Raw genomic sequence first — 23,333 nt, forward strand, 5'->3', positions numbered from 1 at the left:
CCCAGGATTTGATCCCTGTATGATCTGTAACTAAAATATAGGCTAATGACTGGATCTACGAGGTAGATATGTGGATGCACCTTTACATTATCGATATTTTTATACACATATAGCCCGTTTCCGCCGACAGCTGCGTCGGGATCGGGATTATATCGATGCGTATGCGATCGGATCTCTTTAGCGGGACAAACGCGCCGCGTTCGTTATCTGTATATAACTTAACTGCGGTTAGGGCGAGTTTATTGCGGCGTGAAATTATAATTAATACAACTGGACATGTTGTAATTGATTGTTTTCAATTTATATGTAATTGGTATTGGGAAAATGCAAAATTGAATTCTTTGTTAACCATTTTGTTTGTGAGTGTACAAAATGTATTTTTTTGAAAAAGTTGCAAACCATTTTTCTAAGCAGTTGCAGTAGCTAAACGCAAAACTATTGAATGTAGCACACAAAATATTATATACTCAGAGGCACAATTATCCGCTCTGTTTATTATGACGCGAGTCGGATAATAAATTGTGCATCTGAGCATATATTATTTTATTTGTTCCCACTAAGTTTGAAATGGGGATGGGGATTTTTATCCGAAAAATGTAACTACAAATTAAATAAAAAAAAACGCCGTTTAAAAGCTTTAATTAATGATTAACAGTTATTTATTCTTAAGTCAAACTGCATAACGTCAGTGTCGGATTAGCCATAGATAAGGCGGTAGGTGGCATTTGCTAACAGACCCCGCGCCCAAAGAAGGCCCCGCGCCCAAAATAAAAAAGAACAAAATAATACGAATAATAAATTTTCAAACTTTTCTGGAATACTTGGAGACTATTTATTTTATAATTACAAAAAAGAATTCAGAGAAAATTTACTATGACAGACGGACATGCGAAAGATAACAAATTGGCAGGTATATTTTTTTTATCGGACCTAAAAGGGCCCCCTGTTTACATTTGCTACAGGCCCCGCGTCAACTTAATCTGGCACTACATAACGTAACGTAAAACGTATATTCGTTATAGGCTTAATTGAGAAAAAATCTGGAAAACTTTCGATCTTAAAATATCGATGTTATAATTTTTCGAATTAATTAAATTCAAAATCACTTTTCAACACTTAAATTACAAAATAATTAACACATACACAACATAAAATCTGTTGAAACTATTTAAGCATATCGAATCAGGTACTAAACATCGTTATACCACTAACGAGAGTCATTTACAGATGTCACGCGGTCTTTATCGACGTAAAAAGACGCTCTCGACTACCGAACCGGGGAATCCTTTGATGTGCCGCCGCAGTTTATGGAGGTGACAGGTATGTGCCAATAGCTATACCTACTGCGATGGGGTAGGTATGTTATATTTATTAACGGAATTCTAAAACGATATTTAAAGTTGGCGCGTATGATAACTTTGTGGGTACCTACATAAGTGCTTCACCAATTTTATCAGAATACCGGTTTTTGTAAGATTTTACAAATAAATACATTTTTAAATTTTATATTTTTTTGTATGTTCTCTATGATTTGACTTTTAGCGGACTCGGACGGTGATTACAAAAATAAGGAAACTAATGTCGAACAAAGGTACGGTAACCAAAATAAGACTCTAGAATGGCGGAGAATGACCTTGAGTGAAGTCACGCACTTGTGAACGATGTGTGTAAGGTTAAAGGCGCCTTTGGACAGGACAGATATCTAACACTTCCCTTTTCCACTCAAGTCACTCTCTTCGCCTATCCCAAGTAACCCATATAGAATTACACAACAAGAGATGTGGACGGGTCGGACGCTACGAACACACTGAAGCCGTCCGTACCGCAAGTCGTTAGAACGCGGCGATAACATGACATAGCTGATTTTGGTTGTAGCTGTTAATATAGCCGGCAATGAATAAAACCTGGGTTATTTGTGCTGATAATAACCATAGGCGATGGTAATCACTTAACACCAAGTGACCCGTACACTCTTTTGTACTCTATTAAAGCAACAAAAAAGGTGAGATCGTATCAAAGCTAACTTAAGAGACAAATTAAGATTCCAAAATTTTTTTACATACATAGCAATTACAAGTGAAGCTAATACGTAAATAAGTGTGTTAAAAACAAAAGGCTTGATCCAAGAATATTTAAAAATACTGCGTTGTATTTTTTAATCGGATTTCCGCTGCAATACATTATGACTAATAAACTGGTTTGTTACGGACGCAAAGCTAAATAATCTGTCTTGTAACAAATATTTTTTGTACGTTAATTTGAATAACTCAGTAGTACGATCAATTTGATCTGATTTCATGCGTCTATGGCCAGCGATTATCGTGCAGTTGTGAATTCGAGTGTTGTGCCACTTTCACCGACATTAGGTGGTTATGTGCACCTGCTAAATACAGTTGCGTTCAAATGTTTCACTTTTCGTAATGTTGCGAACGTATTTGCATTTCCATATTTTAATGCGACTTGTGGATTTTCCAAAGAACCAACTAGCTAACTTTTGGGAAATTTATTTTCTGAAAGCTCCGGGCTTAATGAAACGAAGCCTGTATTTTTACTCTGAACTTAACTCATTTGTGATTAACAGGGAATAAAAACGACAAAAATTTAGAAAAAATGTGTAACTACTGTGTCTCTTTTCTCTTGTTTTACCGCCCAAACTCGAAATTTGGTAATTTTATTCAAATTGGTGCTCTTTACTTGGACGAAAAAGGGTTAGCAAATTAATCGTGATACTCATAATAGATACATTTCTAACAAACAGTAGTATTTTTATTTTGTAATCTTGGTGCAGTCATCTGAATAACAAACATAAAGTATAAAATTCATGTCTCGGGTCCGATGACCTCCTCCTGATCCTATGAATTTACGAACTGTGACAAAGCCATGCCTCAGAGATTATATAATTCCCTATCAAAAAACTAACCCCTGCATTCTGCAAAGTTACAGCGATGTGACATCGCTCATTTCCATGGCAACTTCGTTGTTAGTGACATTTTATTTTTGCCATCCCATAGAAATAAAATTCAAATTTTAATAAAACTTGTAATAGGCGAATATTACATCGACGAGTATAAAATAGCTGAATCACCCCTGATAGTGATAACTACAATTTATCATCTCTAGCCTGCTAACTTCGAGAGTGAGTCTAAGTTTCGATTCTCCCAACCATAGAAACATACCAGCTAGTATAATTACTAAGAGCCGTGAAAGGCCAGTGGATATAATCTCTGCTTCTGATTCCGGAATGCGTTGGTTAGAATCTGATCCGGGGCATGCACCTCCAACTTTTCAGTTAGGTGCTATTTAAGGAATTAAATATCACTTATCTCAAACAGTGAAGGAAAAACATCATGAGGAAACCTGCATACCTGAGAATTTTCTTAATTGTCTACGTGTGTAAAGTCTGTCAATACGCATTGGGTCAGCGTTGTGGACTAAGGCCTAACTCCTCTCATTGTAAGAGGAGACTTATGCTTAGCAGAATATGGGTTAATAATGATGATGATGATGACTATAATTGCTTACCCTCTAATATAGAATCCATCGTCTGTCTGTACAAGTTATTCCTCATTCTTACAAAGAACAGTTCTTCAGGTCTTTCAGGTAGGTAGTACACAACGAGTTCAGTGTGAGCTGACACAGGCTTTACTGCTTCATAGACAGGTTCGCCCTTCACTTTTGTACAGACTAGGTTCACCTGGAACAAACCAAATTTAGTTTAATACATAAAACTAGCAAGACGAAGATCATGACGAATGCTCATGTACCAATCAATCAATGGGCAGGCCACATAGTTCGAAGAGCCGATGGACGTTGGGGTCCCAAGGTGCTGGAATGGCGACCCCGCACCGGAAAGCGCAGTGTTGGTCGACCCCTCACTAGGTGAACCGAGGATATCAAGCGGATTTCAGGGAGCCGCTGGATGCTGGCGGCTCGAGATCGTTGTGCATGCAAGAGGCCTATGTCCAGCAGTGGACGCCTATCGGCTGATAAGGTAAGGTAAGGTATAAAACTAGCAGACCTAATAGTTTACCTTTCCAAACAATGCCTAAAACTATACAATAAAACAATATCATTCATGAAAGTTACTTTAGGTTTACAATCGATTTTTTTTTTGCAATTTAAATGTGCACAGCGTTGGTTACAAAGTATAAGGTTACCTACATAAGTTTTAAGAAATTTTTTTTTTTTTATTCAATGTATTGTGTGGAAGCGAAGTATTGGATTCAATTATATAGTGAAAAATACTTACTTGCGGCCCATAATTCTCTGACACACGAAGAAATCGCACCCAATTGCAATGTCGGACTTGGATTCCACCCGAAGTGCAGACTTCGTCGAATAGACCAAACCGATGACGTACCTGGAACAAGAGATAATTTTAACTGATGATTAGAATATGGTTATTTGTAATTTGTTTACACCCAGAACACCGTCACTTTCAGCCGAAAAGTCTCTGCGTTCTTTCTTTGGTAAACTTCCGTGCGAATAAGAGCCAATTGATCATAAATGAGCAGTGATAGCCCAGTGGATATGACCTCTGCCTCTAATTCCGGAGGGTGTGGGTTCGAATCCGGTCCGGGGTATGCACCTCCAACTTTTCAGTTGTGTGCATTTTAAGAAATTAAATATGTATGTGTCTCAAACGGTGAAGGAAAAACATCGTGAGGAAATCTGCATACCAGAGAATTTGCTTAATTCTCTGCGTATGTGAAGTTTGCCAAGCCGCATTGGGCCAGCGTGGTGGACTATCGTAACCCTTCTCATTCTGAGAGGAGACTCGAGCTCAGCAGTGAGCTGAATACCGGTTGATAATGATGATGATGATGATCGTAAATTGTTTAGTGTGGGCATTAAGAACACGTTGGACAGGGGATGGCAAGTATTAATGCATTATAAAGGATCCTTCAAACCTAAGTACACCCAAAGTAAAAAATCCTTCTACCACAAGATGATGGTGCATTCTCTGTCACTGCTAACCGTTGCGTTAATTATACTTTGCTTTCGTTTAAATGTGTTTTACATAGCATAGTACATTATGAGGTGAAGTACAGCAACCTACATGACCGGGTCTGTTTTTCGGTCCCGAATAGATATCTTCGTCATTGCAAGAAGCGTAAAACATTTCATATCCCTTTCGCTAGAACACATCTAGGAAACCAAGCCCCCGTTAATTGTATATGCGCAAAATATAACGAACTGTCTCGTTCTATACCTGCCATTGACATATTTTTCAATTCTTATAATGTCTTTAAAAAACACACCGCACCTATTTTTTGTTCCTTGTTTGGTATTTGACTGTTTACATGTTTTTTTAGTGAATGTTGTGTGCACTTGTCATAGATGTACGTATAAGTCAATGTGACCTACTTATATATTATTTGTGTATGTCTCTATATGATTATTGTAAGTGTACGTAAATAAATAATTAAAAAAAAAATACCTAAGAACTCAACCAAAAATCTATGACAAGGCTATTTTTTGACGTAACAAAGTCTTATAATTCGATGGAGCCGGCTGCGCACTCGAAAAAAGATGATGTCATGCGTCGTTCCCTCGCTCTAGAGTTGCCAACTTTTTTTATAAGAAATCTATATCTATACTAATATTATAAAGAGGTAAAGTTTGTAAGTTTGTAAGTTTGTCACATTTTTTAAATGGGGTAATCTTCGGAACTACTGGTCCGATTTTAAAAATTCTTTCACCAGTAGAATGCTACATTATCGGGGAGTGCTATAGGCTATATTTTATATTGGTATCATATATATTAGCCGAGTTATCACAGTTTTTGTCATACAGGTCGGACCGAAAATCCTCTTAGGCAGACTTATTCGCATGCGCTGCCTTAACCATTGTGTAAAATTGAAATTAATGTATGGAGACTTTATGTATCTTTAAAAGTTCTACAAAAAAGTCCGCGACACCATATACCTATCTTCTATACATTAGCAGATATAGTACCTTTTGTGTTTTAAAAATTATTAATTTTATATACTTAGGTTTGCGTCATTATTTATGCTACTTAACTTAAATCCTTATCAAAATAAATTATTTAATAATCACAAGGATGTTATGGAGATAAGATTTGCCCTTTATAGTATGTTAATTAGTTAAATAGTTTCGGAGATAATACAAAATTTCTAAAAGGCGGAATGCCGCTTATGTTTAAGCGCCAACCGCCAAATTAAGTTGAACCTTCCTCTATAGGTTTCTACGTATTTTATAGGGATCAGCATTTTTGGTTACTAAACTCTATGTAGGCGTTTTATCCATTTACCAATAGATGGCGTTGAGCAAAAACACCATATTTTTGTACGGCGCTAGGGAGATTTATGCCGACTACATGATGATCGAAATTGATTGTTCATACAATGGTGTTGGAGGTGAAAAATTTACTTAAATTTTGGCAAGTCGATGTTAATTGTTAATGATTATGTTCTACTTCTAGGCACGTACCACGTAGGTAAAGTTAGCTAGGTGTAGGTACTGTTTGTCTGACTCTGTCTATTTACGTATTTGCTTTTTAGATTTAGAAATAGAGATTAGTTAGAGACATGTTTTAATTTATAGTTTAGATACGTCGTACTTTCTTTGTTTAGGTTCAGGACCAGGTTCAGGTAATCAGGTTTTTAAACTTTAAATTCAAATAAATAATTAACTTAACGACAAAGGTGCTTGGAGGCCATTGGATCAGCTTCCACCTTCACACAGGAAATAAAACTATAAGAAATTGTAATTTAATTGTTATCAAATGTAAATTGTAATACTGTATGACTTTTTCAAAAGAGCAACTGTTGAGTTTCTTGCCGGTATCTTCTCAGCAGAACCTGCCTTCCGAACCGGTGGTAGAATCTTTACAAATAGTCAACTGACGTGTCAAAAGTGCTTGTAAACTGAGCCTACTTGAAATAAATGAATTTTGAATTTTGAATTTTGAATTTAATTTGTAATTTTATTTATTCGTTTCGTTTCGACTTTCGACTTTCGTCATACGTATTTCGTGTAATTAGTTATTATTTCGTTTTATGGTATTATTTCGATTGTTGTGTATATAAATTAATTAAAACTTAGTAAGTGTAATTATAGTGTTTTGTGTTAACTTAATTTTGTAAAAGATATACATACGTAGTCTATATCTATACTAATATTATAAAGAGGTAAAGTTTGTAAGTTTGTAAGTTTGTCACATTTTTTAAATGGGGTAATATTCGGAACTACTGGTCTGATTTTAAAAATTCTTTCACCAGTAGAATGCTACATTATCGGGGAGTGCTATAGGTTATATTTTATATTGGTATCATATATATTAGCCGAGTTATCACAGTTTTTGTCATATAGGTCGGACTGAAAATCCTCTTATACAGACTTATTCGCATGCGCTGCCTTAACTATTGTGTAAAATTGAAATTAATATATGGAGACTTTATGTATCTTTAAAAGTTCTACAAAAAAGTCCGCGACACCATATATCTATCTTCTATATATTAGCTGATATATAGAAGAAAAAAGGCCTTTTGTGTTTTAAAAATTATTAATTTTATATACTTAGGTTTACGTCATTATTTATACAACTAAACTTTAATCCTTATTAAAATAAATTATTTAATAATCACAAGGGTATTATGGAGATAAGATTTGCCCTTTACAGTATGTTAATTACTTAAATAGTTTCGGAGATAATACAAAATTTCTAAAAGACGCAGAAATTCCACTATATGACGCCCGGCGCTTTCATTTACGTAGTTCCCGTTCCCGTGTGAATATGGGGATCAAACATAGCCTTTGACACTCGCAAATAACGTAGCTTTCTATTGGTAAAACAATTTTCCAAATCGGTCCAGTAGATCCAGAGATTACCTCCTACAACCACACGAACTTTACCTCTTTATATTATTAGCATAGAAGTCTCTATTTCTCTTAGTCATACCACCACTCTCGAAGGACTGGACCGATTTTGCTAAGGGTAGGAGTAAGATAGAGAAGTTACAGGGTAGGTTAGGGTACGGGTAGGGAAGCGTAGGGGTAGTGTAGGGGTAGGGTAGGTTTAGGGCCGGGTTTAGGGTAGTGGTAGGGTCGGGGTAGAGGTAGGGTAGTGGTAGGGTAGAGGTACGGGTAGGATAGGGAAGTGGCTGGGTAGGGGTAGGATAGGCGTGAGATAGGGGTACGGGTGGGATAGGGGTAGGAAAGGGATAGGGTACGGGGAGGGTACGGGTAGGATTGGGGTAGGGTATAGGTAAGGTAGGGGTAGGGTAGGGTAGGGGTAGGGTCGGGGCAGTGGTAGGGTTGGGGTAGTGATAGGGTAGGGGTATGGTAGGGGTAGGGTAGGTTAGGTTAGGTTAGGGGGTAGTAGTAAAATTGACATCGAATTTTACGCAGACGAAGTCGCGGGCGTCCGCTAGTAAAGTATATTCTGGTCTATGAAGATTATTAAACAGTATTTTAGTAAAACTCTTATGACGTTGTCACGTTTAACTATCGTCAGTAAGTCGAGCTTACAGACAACCGATTTTTGTTTTATCTTATAAGTAAGCACTTTGAAAAATATAATAATATGCACAATATTATATTATGTATATTACTTTACTAACTCATACGTTTAAATATGCTTTATACTAAAACTAGTAACCGAAGCATTAAGTTCATACGTAACTGCATTTTGATAGTAGGCTGCATTAACTTTATCTATGTATTAATAGTTTTTCAACCATTTAATATAGCCTTATCAAATCCAATACACTTTGGTGAACAGTTTCTTTTGAAGATACCGCAGTTTAATTAGAGATAGTGGTTCAGTGTTCTAGTTAAGACTAGAGGTTGGTACTTTAAGTGCAATATGCATTATATATGTAAATTGCGTGTAACTGATTTGCAATATGGAGCTAAATATTAAGCCTTTATAGCTACTCGTACTATTTCGTACTTCACTGACAGACGCTCCCGACTTCACACGCATAGTTCCCATTCTCCTATGGGAATACGGGGATTAAGAATAGCTTCTGTTCATCAGGGGTAATGTAGGATTCTAATGATGAAAGAATTTTTCAAATCGGTCCAGCAGTTTCATTCATTTCCAACAAACAAAACGGACAGAAGGTTATCATATTAAGTCGAAGTGTATATCTTTTTATGTATGAACACGCGTAACTTTTTACTTTTTTTATTGGAAAGGTTACTTCTTATTATTCTATAAAATATTTTTAGAACACATCAACATAATAAAGCATAGTATAGTTGCGAGAGTTATCTTACTATAGTAAGTATAGAATAGGTCGCTGCGTCGAGAGTATAGGGATCTATCCTAAATTTGCTACATTTATATTGTAAAGGAAAATAAAGTTTGTATATTACGTTTAAATGTAAGCTTAGTTACAGATGACATTAGTTTACGGCTTCCGTGGCGCAGTGGTATTCGCGGTGGATTTACAAGACGGAGGTCCTGGGTTCGATCCCCGGCTGGGCCAATTGAGATTTTCTTAATTGGTCTAGGTCTGGCTGGTGGGAGGCTTTCGCCGTGGCTAGTTACCACCCTACTGGCAAAAACGTACCGCCAAGCGATTTAGCGTTCCGGTACGATGCCGTGTAGAAACTGAAAGGGGTGTGGATTTTCATCCTCCTCCTAACAAGTTAGCCCGCTTCCATTTTAGATTGCATCATCACTTACCATCAGGTGAGATTGTAGTCAAGGGCTATCTTGTATATAAAAAAAAAAAGACTTGGTGTAAACGTGCGCCAAGATAATTCAAAGAAAGTTTGTGTTACGAAACGTAGAAGACCTTAAACGTATTGCTCGCAGCAAAAACAGACCAATCGTATAAAGCAATCAATCTCATTATAAACCATTATTCATATCATCATTAGCGCTAATGTTTTACGAGAAGTTATGTGTAACATGCGTCTACTTTCTTAGTAACGTTCGAACGATCAACACCACTGACCTCTGGCTATCACGATTAAATGGAGCCGTTTACATAAAAACGAATCGATTTTGAATCAATTAATTTAAAACCGGTATAATTAATTTCACAAATTGTCTGCCTTGCCTGCCTAAAATGTGAGGTAGCGAAAATTGTATATTGCAAGCCATACTTAAAATTTGTGTCCGTACTGTCTTTCGTCTGTCTGCTTCTTCGTGATTATCTTCAAAAAGAATGAAATAATGTATTATGTATATGACAGGTATCCAAAATGGTTTTGTGATAGAATTAAAGTTAAATAAAACTCATAATTTCATAAAATATGCCTTGGGCGGTTTCACACGAAAATTTGAACTGTGTAAATACTACTAGATATGATGTAAGAATAGATAGCTATTTGACAAATAAGATTCCCTTTTCATAATGTCCCGTATTTAATTAAAATAATATGGTAAAATTACTTAATACACTTTTAATATCATCACCAGCCTGTTTTCGTCCACTGCTGGACATAGGTCTTTCCGAGAGCGAGCCACCAAAGACGATCCTCCGCCTTCCTCATCCAGCCACTTCCCACTACCTTCTTGATATCGTCAGACCATCTAGCTGGAGGACGTCCTACCCTGCGCTTGCTGGTACGTGGTCTCCACTCCAGAACACGTCTGCCCCAGCGGCAATATGGTCAACGACAGATATGGCCCACCCACTGTCACTTCAATATGCTAATCCTTTGGACTACTTTTAGTAAGTACGAGTAAATATACACTAAATAATTATTCACACTGTACGATATCATATAAATGCGTCCATACGTCCAGAAGCCAGAGGCGTTCATTTGCGTGTGTTCTCCGAAAACCGGTCAACTGCCAGTTAGCGTAATGGCATAAGGTTTAACCGTAACTATTGCTGTTGATTAGCACAAGAAAGTACTAGGTATTCTAATATTATAAGAAATAGTCAAAGAATGGAAACGTCCAAAGAAGCAAATAACATAAAGGCCATAGAGTAAGAACGAAGAAGTAGTAACGAATGTATTAAAAGCCAATACTTAATATTATTTGACACCCAGTAATAATAATTGACCTTTAATTAATAATTGACTTATAATGACATGTAATAATAGTAATAACATAATATTTTAATTGTAATTGTATTGTAATCTTTATTAATGTAATTTTTTTGTAATTTTTTAGATAAGTATATTTTTTTTGTTTTTTATATCTAATTACCTAATAAAATAAATAAATAAATAAGAAACACCACATATTATCAGATACGTACTAGCGGACCCGGTCAAGCTTCGCTTTGACTCATGTGCAATTCCCTATCCCTACTCCTACCCTACCCTATACTTATCCCTACTCTACCCCACCCCTACCCCAAGTTGTTAAGTGCTAGCTTATACGAGTAAGTATAATACGGGCGTACGGGACTTCGTCAACGTTAAAATCAGTTTTCCACAAATCCTGCAGAAACCATGATTTTTTTAAGGAAAAGAATAAGCCTTTATGTCTCAATGACCTCAACGACCTCCTCTATCGCTCAGTGAAAGTTTTATTAAAATTAAAATCGGTTCAGCCAGTTCTAATAGATTAGTACGAACAAACAAAAATTTTAAAATGCTTGTTTGTGTTGTGAATACTTAACTGTCTATATAATATCTTTAAATCACAGATAGACACGTCTTAGATTTTATTTGTATGTTTTGATGTATGTTTGTAATAAAATTAAATGGAGATATCAGAGAAATTATTCGCAATTGTATCCAAATTAGCGTTGGTCATGATGTCTGAAATTTTACTTCTTAACTTAATATACCTGTACCGTAGCGTTGGGGGGAAATTATGTACCCAACACAACTATACATACATAAGTAATACGTTCATGATCGTTTTTAAACAGAAGCCAAAATGGTCGCCTGCCTCGGGCCTGCATTACTGCCTGTGTGTTACTTATGTTAAATTTAGCGATACCGTGTTTCCATTGTTATTTAATTTTTATACTTTCCAAATTTAATTTAATTCTAAACCATATTAACCATTTTGATTTTCCGTTAAGATTTTATTGTTTTCTATATTAACTTGTATATAGAACGAATACTAGATTGTATGGAAAGTGTGTAAAATAAAGAGAGAGATAGATAGAATAGAAAACAAATCTGATTCGATTAGATGCAAATTAATGGATAAATAATTAAATTATTTAATATTGTTGGATTCTTATTCATACTTTTCTGCTTTAGCAAGCTAAATTATGTTCATAACATTTTTAATCCTTGAATAGAAACTTTTATTTTGTGTCATTTTTGCTAAACTTATTTCAGTGGAACTAACTAGCTCATCCATAGTTACTGTCTATCTAAATATGATTCATTAATCACACCTCAATACACACTTGTATCTAAAACACAAATAATCACTTGTCTGTCTGCTACAAAAGAATCAAGCTACTAACATTGCGTGGCCTGAGGCCATTATTTGTCTCACTTCCGCCAAATTGCATTGCGCACGAGTTGCTATACTTTGTAACATTCAACTTGACGTACAGTTAAACTAGGCTTTAAACTTTAATATTATTTTGTGAAATATCCTTCATCACTATAAACTATATCATCTATAAAGTAATCAATTCATGAATCTGTTTTTAGGGTCACAAACGTACATAGTACAATAACGGAACCCTTATTTTATTTGCTTATAGTTATTTAAACGATACTAAAACACGAACTTTTTAGTAATATGTTTTTTGTTTGTTTATTCGGGCCACGGACTACAACTACGAGTAGAATTAACGAACCAATTTAATTGTGATAGCAGTAAAAGATATAGGAACTTAAAAGGTTCTCGCGGGCTTTGTCGCAGTAAACTGATGATGGTTACATATAAGATAAATCACAGGATTAAAAATCCCAACTAAATATAGGCTAACAAAATATAATAAAACGTCGTACATACCATGTTTGTACATTTGATGGAATAAGAGCACACGTCATTTTTGACGTGTAACAGATTATTTCGACACACCCTGTATTTGCCCGACAATGGAAACTCAGGCAGCATGATTGCGTGGCTCGGGGCGATTATTTGGCTCACTTCCACCAAATTGCATCGCGCACGAGCTATTATGAACAGGAATGTAAGCCGAGTGGGGAGTCTTGTTAGAATACGCTATCAACTTTCATGGTCTAGTGTTTCTTATGTAAAACTATCAATAAAGCCTTAAACGGTTAAAATATTATGTAAATGCAAATGAATCCCCACCTGTTGCTGTATTGTGGTTGACTTAAGTACAGAACTTTTTTTTTATTAAGAGAGATATTATTATTACGTTATTTACATCTAGCATTAAATTTGTCACAGTCATCTTTTTCTATATAATTTAAGTTAAAATATGAATGACAATAATGATAATTTCGTCTAGAAAACGTACAAAGTAAGAAGTTTTTGCCTATATAAGCTCCCAAGTTGTTATATATCAATGGTAGTTTTTCTTTATGAATTCGTACGAAGGAGTATTATGGCTAATTTATGAATTTATGTTCTAAGCTGCTGTTTGAATAAGGTAAGTGGAATATCATATACTAGTTCCCGTTTCCGTAAATTTGTGGGGATAAAATGTAGTAGGTATACATACTTGATATTGTAGCATTAATTTGGTGTAACAATTTTTAAAATCAGTTAAGTGGTTTAGGCTTGACAGTGTACCAAACCTATAAAAAAACAAACTCACACACGCATTTACAATATTAGTTAGGTTGTCTTACGACTATTATACTATCCACCTAATTGTTTTGTCATAACATTAGTGTAAAAAAAAAATTACATTTAATACGCGAACACTGTAAATTACCATGTTACCTCATTTGCATTGTAAGCATAACGCAATATGAAAAAATGGCAACACCAGATGTCCGATGTTATAGTGATAACTTAATAAAAGAGCACACTAAACAGGTGTTATTATCATGTTGACACGGCAATTGCGTGCAATACCGACCGTGACCGAACGGCAAGTTGCTTCACGCCTCGGTATACCACGTGCCGTACCGTGGGGGTGGTTGGCAGAGCGTGTAATCGTTTAGTATTCACATGTCTCTTGCAATTAATCTTATTACCAGCTTTTATTTATGTTCTATGTCTGTGATCTCCAAAAATTGCCATTTTATACAAGCAAAAAGTTCGACATCTAAATATTTTATACTAGCCGAAGCCCCGCGGTTTCACATTCGTAGTTCCCGTTCATGGGGTTGAAATATAGCTTATAACACTCACAAATAACGAGGCTTTCTAGTGGTAAAAGAATTTTCAAAATCGGTTCAGTAGATCCAGAGATTACCCCCTACAGCACCACAAACTTTACCTCTTTACAATATTAGTATAGATAAATATCATCAATCATAAGTAATATTTTATACTTAGGCGATCGAGGGTCTGTCACTTAATTACCTGCGATCTCCAAAGTCACGATTCAAACACCACAGTTAGCAGGAGCCGTATAAACTCTCAGCTTTTATAAAATCCAAGCTGTCTTTGTAGCTGTGTTAGAACAAGTTTGTCAATTACAAAATTAGAACCACTTCATTTACATGCATTCCTTTAAAGACAATTAAATTTTGTGGTAGAGTCCTAAATCAGACCCTTGATACATAACCAAGATCCTATGTCTGATTTTGGAGTTGAAAGGTAACCGTAAAGGAAGAAAAGGTATGCCTACAATAAGATGATATACGAGACCGAGTTTGAGTTTATATTTCATTTGTTTTTGCAGTCTATTTTTTTATTGAGAAAAATAGGAAGCGTAAGCTAACATATATAAATATAAATTATGCCCACGTGGAGTGGTGGCAAAATTCTGGCTGCATTCCTGACTGTTTATCCGCGTTTTTGTGAAGCCTAACTATTTATACATATTTTGAAATATCTCAAAATCGTAAATCATCACTTCGATGCAGTTAGCTGTCCTAGTTGTCAGTTGCGTTGCATAGGTTATGCCTTAACTTGTGCTCTATAATTTGTGTCCAGTCGTACCACTGACTGTCAATTGGTTCACAATCACAGTAGGATTCTAATGGGAGGCTATTTTGACTTGCCTATGCCACTTCTTTCTGCTGATGTCCTTAAGTTTTCCTAAACCGAAGGTTGCCTGGAAGAAATCGCTACTTAGCGATAAGGCCGCCTTTTGTATGCTGATCTCTTCCTAATTTGTTTTTTATTTCACTTGTTTTTGTCTTTGTGGTGTGCAAATAAAGTATATTTATCTTTATCTTTATCTTCTTTGGACACCCTACAGCCATAGTCCAAGTCTTGCGCGAGAGCGTATTTGCAAAATCTGCGAAAGACGAGAGAATCACTTGATAGCGTGTTTGAGTGCGAGTGGATGAGTAGGTGATTCTTACAATAGTTACTCCTTGCGTTTGGAATCCTCGTCACTCATCTCATGCCGTACACTTATACTACAAAACTCGAAAACATATCAAAAAGATCTTATCTTAAGGAGATAATATGACAATCTTAATTACTTTAGTTTATTGTTAAGTGTTTTAATTTCCACTACTTGCCTAATGATAAAAATACTGGAATAGACAAAGATCATGTATGTATACCTAGATAAACATTTGCTAAGATATTGTCACGCATACCATCAAATCCTTTTATAATTATTTATTTAATTTGTTTTTCAAAACGTGACTATAATATTCCAAATTTTCTTCATTTGTTATTGCAAGTGCGTCTGTTCTTTTCTACTTAGCCCAGCTTACAAACGTTGTATCCAGTTGCAGTAATGCGCTGTTATTATTGTTTACCCGCGGCCTTCACGACTGGCAATCTTCTTGGACTTTGTGTAGGGCACGCGCTACATTGACGCGTATACGTAACATTGTTTGTTTCTGTCTATTAATTCTTATGGTTGGTATTCAATTAACTGTTAAGGTTTTTTCACTCATCTCTAAGTTCACATCTAATTTTGGATCAAGCTGTGAATCGAGTAATGGATTTCCATCAATTATTTTTGTATGTATTTTATTAAATTCCCAAGGTGCTGGTTTGGCGACGACGGAAAGCGCAGTGTTGATCGACCCCGCACAAAGCGGGTCAATATCAAACCAATATCAAACATATCAAGTAGGTTGCAGGGAGAGGGAGCACTAGATGCTGACGGCTCGAGACAAACATCATGTTTGAAAGTTCAAAGAGGCGTACCTACGTCCAGCAGTGGTTGGTCATCTGCTGATAATGATGATGATGATGATAATGATTTGTGAATTTAATTGATTCAAATTAGCATAAAATGATTGACAATAAATATTGAAAATATAAGCAGCTCACCAAGGAACAGAATGTCTTAAATTGTAGCATAAATTTGTTGAGTTGCATAACGCTATGGGTTTAAGGACAGGTGTAATATTGGACTTTTGTTTACGTCACGGTCTAATATACCACGTGGTCTTAGGGTGAGCAACAGACCATTTAATTGCATGATTTAATCTACTTTAATATAGATTACAGTATTTGATGGAGACAATGATTATGTATACATACTTAAATATTTTAATTTTAATATTATAAAAAGTTAAACAAATCTCAAGGCAAAATCTACCACACATTTTATATTGGTCGCATCGCTTGCCAATAACTTAAAATTCAGAGAATGATCTTTCACTTCAGCTGTTAAGGCCCGAAGAGTTATCATTCCAGCACTTAAAAGAAATAAGGGCTTTAGGATAAGCCTATATAAGATTGGTAAAAAACCATTTAAGGTAAACTTTGCAGGATCGGTATTGTTCGTCACGAACTACCGTCACGGTCTGGTGGTCCACGAGGAGGGTGAGTGTCAGACCATGTCATTGTCTGATTTAATTAATACCTGTTTACCATTCCACCTGTCTTGGGCACCAAAAGGGCTACCCTTGAATAAATTGAAGTTGTCATTGGTAAACAATATTTTTTCTTTTGTTTTCATCTTTAGCTATTGGTTGATGAAGTCTTAATTTCTATGAATTCTGTTTTCTTTATGATTGTTAAAATAGCAGTTTTGTCCTAAGCAGGAATAGTGAGGATCTTGAGCTACAGGTTTTACAAACATAATTCAGGGTCCTCAGCTCTTTTCAAATTTCATATCCCTTTTACGACAAATAAATCAAAAGAATCTTGCAATCAATCCGCGAGACTAAATCAACTGTTTCACGTCTATAATCAGATCAAAGTATTAGAAAAAAATTGTAGCAACTACAATGAAATAGTATTAATATAATTAATAATATTATATTAAGGTAAAATAAATACACATTTATACAACTTTTCTTAACAATGTCGGGATCCCAAAACCAGTTGGAATAAAATTAAACCCAATAGCTGGATACAATTTATAATAACAGACGATGACACATAAATGGTCCCACAGCATGATGTCGCATGTAATAACAAAATGCTTAACCTCGTGACATCAAGTTTTCCATAAACGACTTCTTAAGTAGTTTTATTTGGCTTGATGATTATCACACTACAAACTGTTTAGGAAGTATAAAAGTATTAGTAGATTTAGGAATACAGTGTGTCAATAGTTTACACGACCGGCATAGACCGATAGATAGTAGACCGGCGGTTTATGGGAATGATAGTTTGATATAAAAGGTTACATAAATTGATCTAATTAATTTATACTACATTAAACGCCATGTATTCTTCAAGCAAGTTAATATTTGAAACGCAAATTAGAAAATGATGCCTCATCTAGATTGTTACTGAATTTAAATAGTTTGATGAATTCTGCATAATATTAAAATACAGTTGCACTAGCTTTACTTTACACTAAATTGCATGTCGATTGATATCTCAATATAAAAAAGACGAATTGATAACCTCCTCCTTTTTCTGAAGTCGGTTCAAAAAGAATATCTAGACATTGCATCTAGTTCGCCTTAATTTTCTCTATTATTGGCACCTACTACCAGACTTAATTTAATAGACTGTTACTAACAAAAGCCTTCGTTGTTGTAAAAGAAATTTATTGAATGAAGATTTTTGACGGCGTCCGTGGCACAGTGGTATGCGCGGTGGATTTACAAGACGGAGGTCTTGGGTTCGATCCCCGGCTGGGCAGATTGAGATTTTCTTAATTTGTCCAGGTCTGGCTGGTGGGAGGCTTCGGCCGTGGCTAGTTACCACCCTACCGGCAAAGACGTACCGCCAAGCGATTTAGCGTTCCGGTACGATGCCGTGTAGAAACCGAAAGGGGTGTGGATTTTCATCCTTCTCCTAACAAGTTAGCCCGCTTCCATCTTAGACTACATCATCACTTACCATCAGGTGAGATTGTAGTCAAAGGCTAACTTGTGAAGAATAAAAAAAAAAATGATTCGTTATAATTCGTTTTATTCAGATTTGTAAAACATTGTATGCAGCTGGCCTAACTAAAACATACAAGACTGCGTTAAACGGTTTGATTTTGTTGTACCTTTATATTTGTAAGCGTTGGATGAAAGTAACTTCCCGCATTTCATTGTATCCCCTTCATCGTTACATGGAAGCGTTAAATTGGATCATTTATTGTTTGTCCCCGAATACCGTTCCGGTCTTGATCGAGTCGTGAGTAAAGTGTTATTAGTACGTATTAGACTTACTGAGACTTAATGGGCCGAGAAAAGTAGCGTCCGGTAGTCTATTATTTTGGTGTAAAGCTTAAAATATTTTTAGGAAACCGTAACGTGATAATGGATGTCAGATGTGATTTGCGAAAAGCTTTTTTCTGTTTGCCAGGCTTCACATAATATAAGTATTAGGGGACTGAAAGTTGTTATGGAGAGTTACTGCTTCTGTGTTCAATACATTTGGGAGCCATGACTTATAATATATCAATTAAATAATACAAATTAGACATCAGGTCGTTGTTGTTTGGTAAGAGATAGATGTTTATATGTGATATAGATCTGGTCCCTGATCAGAACAGTACCAATGAATAAATAGCAATGCTCCATTTTCGAGAAATTGTAAGTTCTAATCTCGAAAAAAGGTGTGGTTAACACCTGTAAATCCTTATTAAGCAACAGTAAAAAAAACAGCTGGTTAGTAACAACTTTTAATAACCTCCTTATTGATACAAGTTGGAAGGAGGGTAGAGTAACAAAAGTTGTTACTAACCAGATGTTTTTTACTGTTGATTAATTAATAGTTATACAACTTAACAGCCACAATGTCCTGTAAATTGCGTGGTTCATTATCTCGCACCAACGCTCTGAAATTGTCATTTCCTGGTAACTCAGTTGGCTACCAGAATCAAGAGTTCTCGTAAATAAAAAAGTTGATCCACTCATTGAGATGAAGCTACTCGTGAAAAATAGCTTGTTAGTAATCAGGTGTACAAAATGTTCTAGGGATCCCTGACTACCAGGAATGGGGATGATGACATGGTTTGAATAAATTGATTTTTATGATACATTTGGGTAAATAGGGTCAATGTTAACTAATTTATACATAAAAAGCAAAGATTGTCCGGATATTTGCAAAATAAATGAGAATATAAAATTTCAAAATCTATTAAAAATCTTTTATCGTAATTAGATGAAAATTCATGCAGTTTTAGCTTCCTTACATTAAATGTGACATTTTTTAATAAATGAACTATAAACATAAACGCACAAATAACAAAGATATTAATAATTTTGCACATACAAATCTAAAGATCATTACATTACCTACGACGTCATTAGTTCGTGCCATTTTGTATAGGGCGTTATTCAGGGATCCGCGGCAGCGCCGCAAATCTGACACTTCAAATCCTTGTAGCTCCGAAAGTAATGATCGCAGATACCCTGTTCCTTTTACAAAATTGCTTTACTATTAGCATACTCTTAATTTATATACAATTTAAAAAACTGTCATCATCCCTATTACGAATTAAAATCTAGGAAATAAGCATATTGTCTTAAAGAACTCGACTAAAATAAATTCTCAAAAGATCGCAATTAGTGCAGCACCTTTCAAACAATGCGTCCAAAGAAACATTAAAAAGAATCCAACGCTCCTAAACAGAATGTGCAATTTTCGCGTCACAATTTTAATCAAGGGTCCGCCGGATTCTATCGCTTTTTTCGCGTCCAGATTCTTTAGCGACGTAATAATTGTGCTAAATAACAGGGCGGGGTTCGGCTCGCCCAGTTGCATTTTGGTAGGCACTTCAGACTTGAGTGGTCATAGAAGTGGCTTTAATATTTTGTTCCTTTATTTAAAACCAGCATCGCGGTTACACCCGCGCAGTTCCGTAGGAATCTTCTTCTTAAGGTGCCTCTCCGACGAGCGAAGGTTGGCAGTCAGATTGTTGAACTCGTCTCTATCCTTCGCGAGGCGAAATAATTGTGCGGCGCTCGCGATTCCGGTCCACTCTCTGATGTTTCTCAGCCAAGACTTCTTTCTGCGACCAACGACTCTTCTACCAGCAACCTTTCCCATCAAGATGAGCTGTAGAAGCTCGTATCTCTCGTGTCGTAGCACGTGCCCTAGATACGCGACTTTTCTCGTCTTGACGGTCTGCAAAAGTTCACGCTTCTGATTGACGCGTCGCAGAACTTCGGCATTCGTCACTTTGTGAGTCCAACTGATAGCCAGCATGCATCTAAAAGCCCACGTTTTTACGGAATACTAAGGAATACTGAAAAAAAAATATCATCATCATTATCAACCCATATTCGGCTTACTGCTGAGCTCGAGTCTCCTCTCAGAATGAGAGGGGTTAGGCCAATAGTCCACCACGCTGACCCAATGCGGATTGGCAGACTTCACACACGCAAAGAATTAAGAAAATTCTCTGGTGTGCAGGTTTCCTCACGATGTTTTCCTGCGCCGTTTGAGACACGTGATATTTAATTTCTTAAAATGCACACAACTGAAAAGTTGGAGGTGCATGTCCCGGACCGAATTCGAACTCGCCCTCCGGAATCGGAGGCAGAGGTTATATCCACCGGGCATATTAAAAAAAAATATGTTAATTGGTTTATTTCTAATTTTTTGAAGTTAGTCGAGTAGTGAACTAAAAAAACAACTTTTATCTTTTATTTCGTGTGGTTTATAATAGAGTATAGATAGAGTTTCTGAGAGATAAAACATATGCAGAAAATAATGACCTCACCTGTGTCATATATTCTTTATGATGAAGCGTACGTATAAACTATTATTTAGTGGTAATACTCTCATTGTATTATAATTTTATTATTCTATTGTACCTAATACAAAAATTTAATTAAATATCACCATGATGGTGACATTTAATTTATGAAAATAGTGGACTCATCTACAATTTGAATAACAAATAAGTATCAATGATAACAACAGAAATCAGATAACAACAGATTCTTTTGAAAACCGGTAGCGTATCTGATTTAGATAAGAAAAATGAAACTGCGCCTGATTGCATCTGTAAAATGCTAGATCGAGATTGATTGGACGAACGTTATCGTTGTAATGTCTTAGCTTAAAAATCGCTTAAATCTTGACCAGAGACTTTATGTGCAACGTTCACAAAGCCATAAGGCTTGTAATTATTTCATAATTGGTGGGCCGAGGCTGCCTCGGTAGCCGATACATCACGGATCTGTATTAAAATTAGGGCGTATCTACACTTTGTAATAAATTTTGATCAAAAGATAAGGGCAATTTGTGCCGAATGCTATTAATATCCACTAATACGGTAATGTAGATTATACCTACCAATATGTATACTATCTTTATCAATCTACTATCCGGTGGACTTTGAACATCCTGAAAGTGTTGAAATTGAATTTCCCCTACGTCATTATCTAAAATCTACATGCTATTGATTATAACATTTACGTATGTCGTTCATTTATGAACTTTATCTATAATATAAAAATGAATCGCAAAATGCGTTGGTAAGCGCATAACTCAACAACGTCTGAACCTGACCAATATGGCCAATACTTTTTTAAAATGTTCGTTGAAGTTCGAGAAAAATTTAAAAAGACTAATAAAAAAATTATACTCCCATACAAACGACTCGGGGTAGGGTAGGGGTAGGGTAGACGTAGAGTAGGTGTGGGGTAGGTAATGGTATGGAAGAAGTGCACTAAAGTCAAAACGAAGTTTGACCGGGTCCGCTAGTAGCTTATAAATAGGTTATAATGACCAGCAAAGTTGAATGATTTTGTAACAACCAGTAAATTAATTTTCCTATTATGTGCCATTTATCAGTTCTGTGATTTCTCTGGTCACAAAACTTGAATGCGCTACTTTGTGGTGATTGGCAATTACCAAAACAACTATAAATCTTCATAGATCGTATCTTAATATCTTCTGGATGTTCGTCCAATCCTTCAATTATAGTTGTATATCTTAGAATAATAATCATTATTTATCGATTAATTACTTACCTTTCTTAGCTCCATTGATGATAACTGTATTCATGTCAGAAGAACTTCTCCAAAAATTGATTATATCCATCTGCAATTCGTTGCCTACTAATAAATCCATAAAATAAAATTAATTATGCACATGAATAACATTTATGTCATTAAATATTATTCATGTGTTGTTAATATTTGTTCCTTTTGCCGTGGAGACCCTTGAGCCATAAAGTCGCATTGTCAAAAAATATCTACGAACTATTTCACCGCAGTCAGGCCAGCCCCATGTTTAGCGCAAATGATCAGCCAACGCGGAAATGCAGCCAGTATTATTACACTTGGTCATGATTTGTATAGTTATTAGGATAAGTTCGTTTCAAATTACCTTTACCTGTATGCTTTTTTAAAAAAGCGAAAAAAATATCATTAAAAATACTTTATTTAAATTCTTAGCAGAATAATCATAATAGGTGACTTCCATAAATTATACATTTACAATCCACTATACGTATTCGAACATTGATATCTTTTACACAAGAGTAAAAAGCGTATTACATTTCAAACAAACTTAACAGTAGACAAAAAAGATCTCCAGTCACGATTCTAAAACCGCCTTTATTTTGTTCTCGTAACTCCATTGATGCGTTTGCATGGCTCCAGGCGATCGTTTAATACGTTAATTCTTTAACTTTCATCTCAAATAATAGGTGCTGTTTTTGTATGAGTAATAATCTGATTAACTATACTCGTAGTTGCGTGTAATTTGTTACAGATATAAAACTCAGTTAAAGTCACATTTTTTTTGTATTTTTACTTGGATAGGTATAAAACATACATATTATTTTATATCTACGAGTATATAGAACAGAATAGAAATCATTTATTTGTCAGCACAACACATACTACATTATAACTTAAAATTAATAACTTAAAACACATGTACATATGTATGTACACATGTAAAAAAATAAAATAGAAAAAATATTGTGCCAAAAAAATGGACCAGACTCAGCTAAAATTTGTTGTGAGTACATCAGTACCCACAACGCTGGTATTCTGTCAGACCCTTA

General features: G+C 35.5%; 1 protein-coding gene across 1 annotated transcript in view; it reads right to left on the reverse strand.

Annotated features, from left to right (window-relative positions):
• LOC112050186 (zinc finger protein 177-like) overlaps window positions 1–23,333 on the reverse strand; it is an 87,644-nt gene that overhangs the window by 23,228 nt on the left and 41,083 nt on the right. Inside the window, exons 2-3 of the mRNA XM_024088379.2 lie at window positions 4,250–4,360; window positions 3,523–3,694 (exon numbers count right to left, since the gene is read on the reverse strand). Coding sequence (XP_023944147.1) covers window positions 3,523–3,694; window positions 4,250–4,360 — 283 coding nt within the window. The remainder of the gene's footprint in view (window positions 1–3,522; window positions 3,695–4,249; window positions 4,361–23,333) is intronic.

The sequence above is a fragment of the Bicyclus anynana genome, chromosome 9, assembly GCF_947172395.1.
Source record: "Bicyclus anynana chromosome 9, ilBicAnyn1.1, whole genome shotgun sequence".
Classification (NCBI taxonomy): domain Eukaryota; kingdom Metazoa; phylum Arthropoda; class Insecta; order Lepidoptera; family Nymphalidae; genus Bicyclus; species Bicyclus anynana.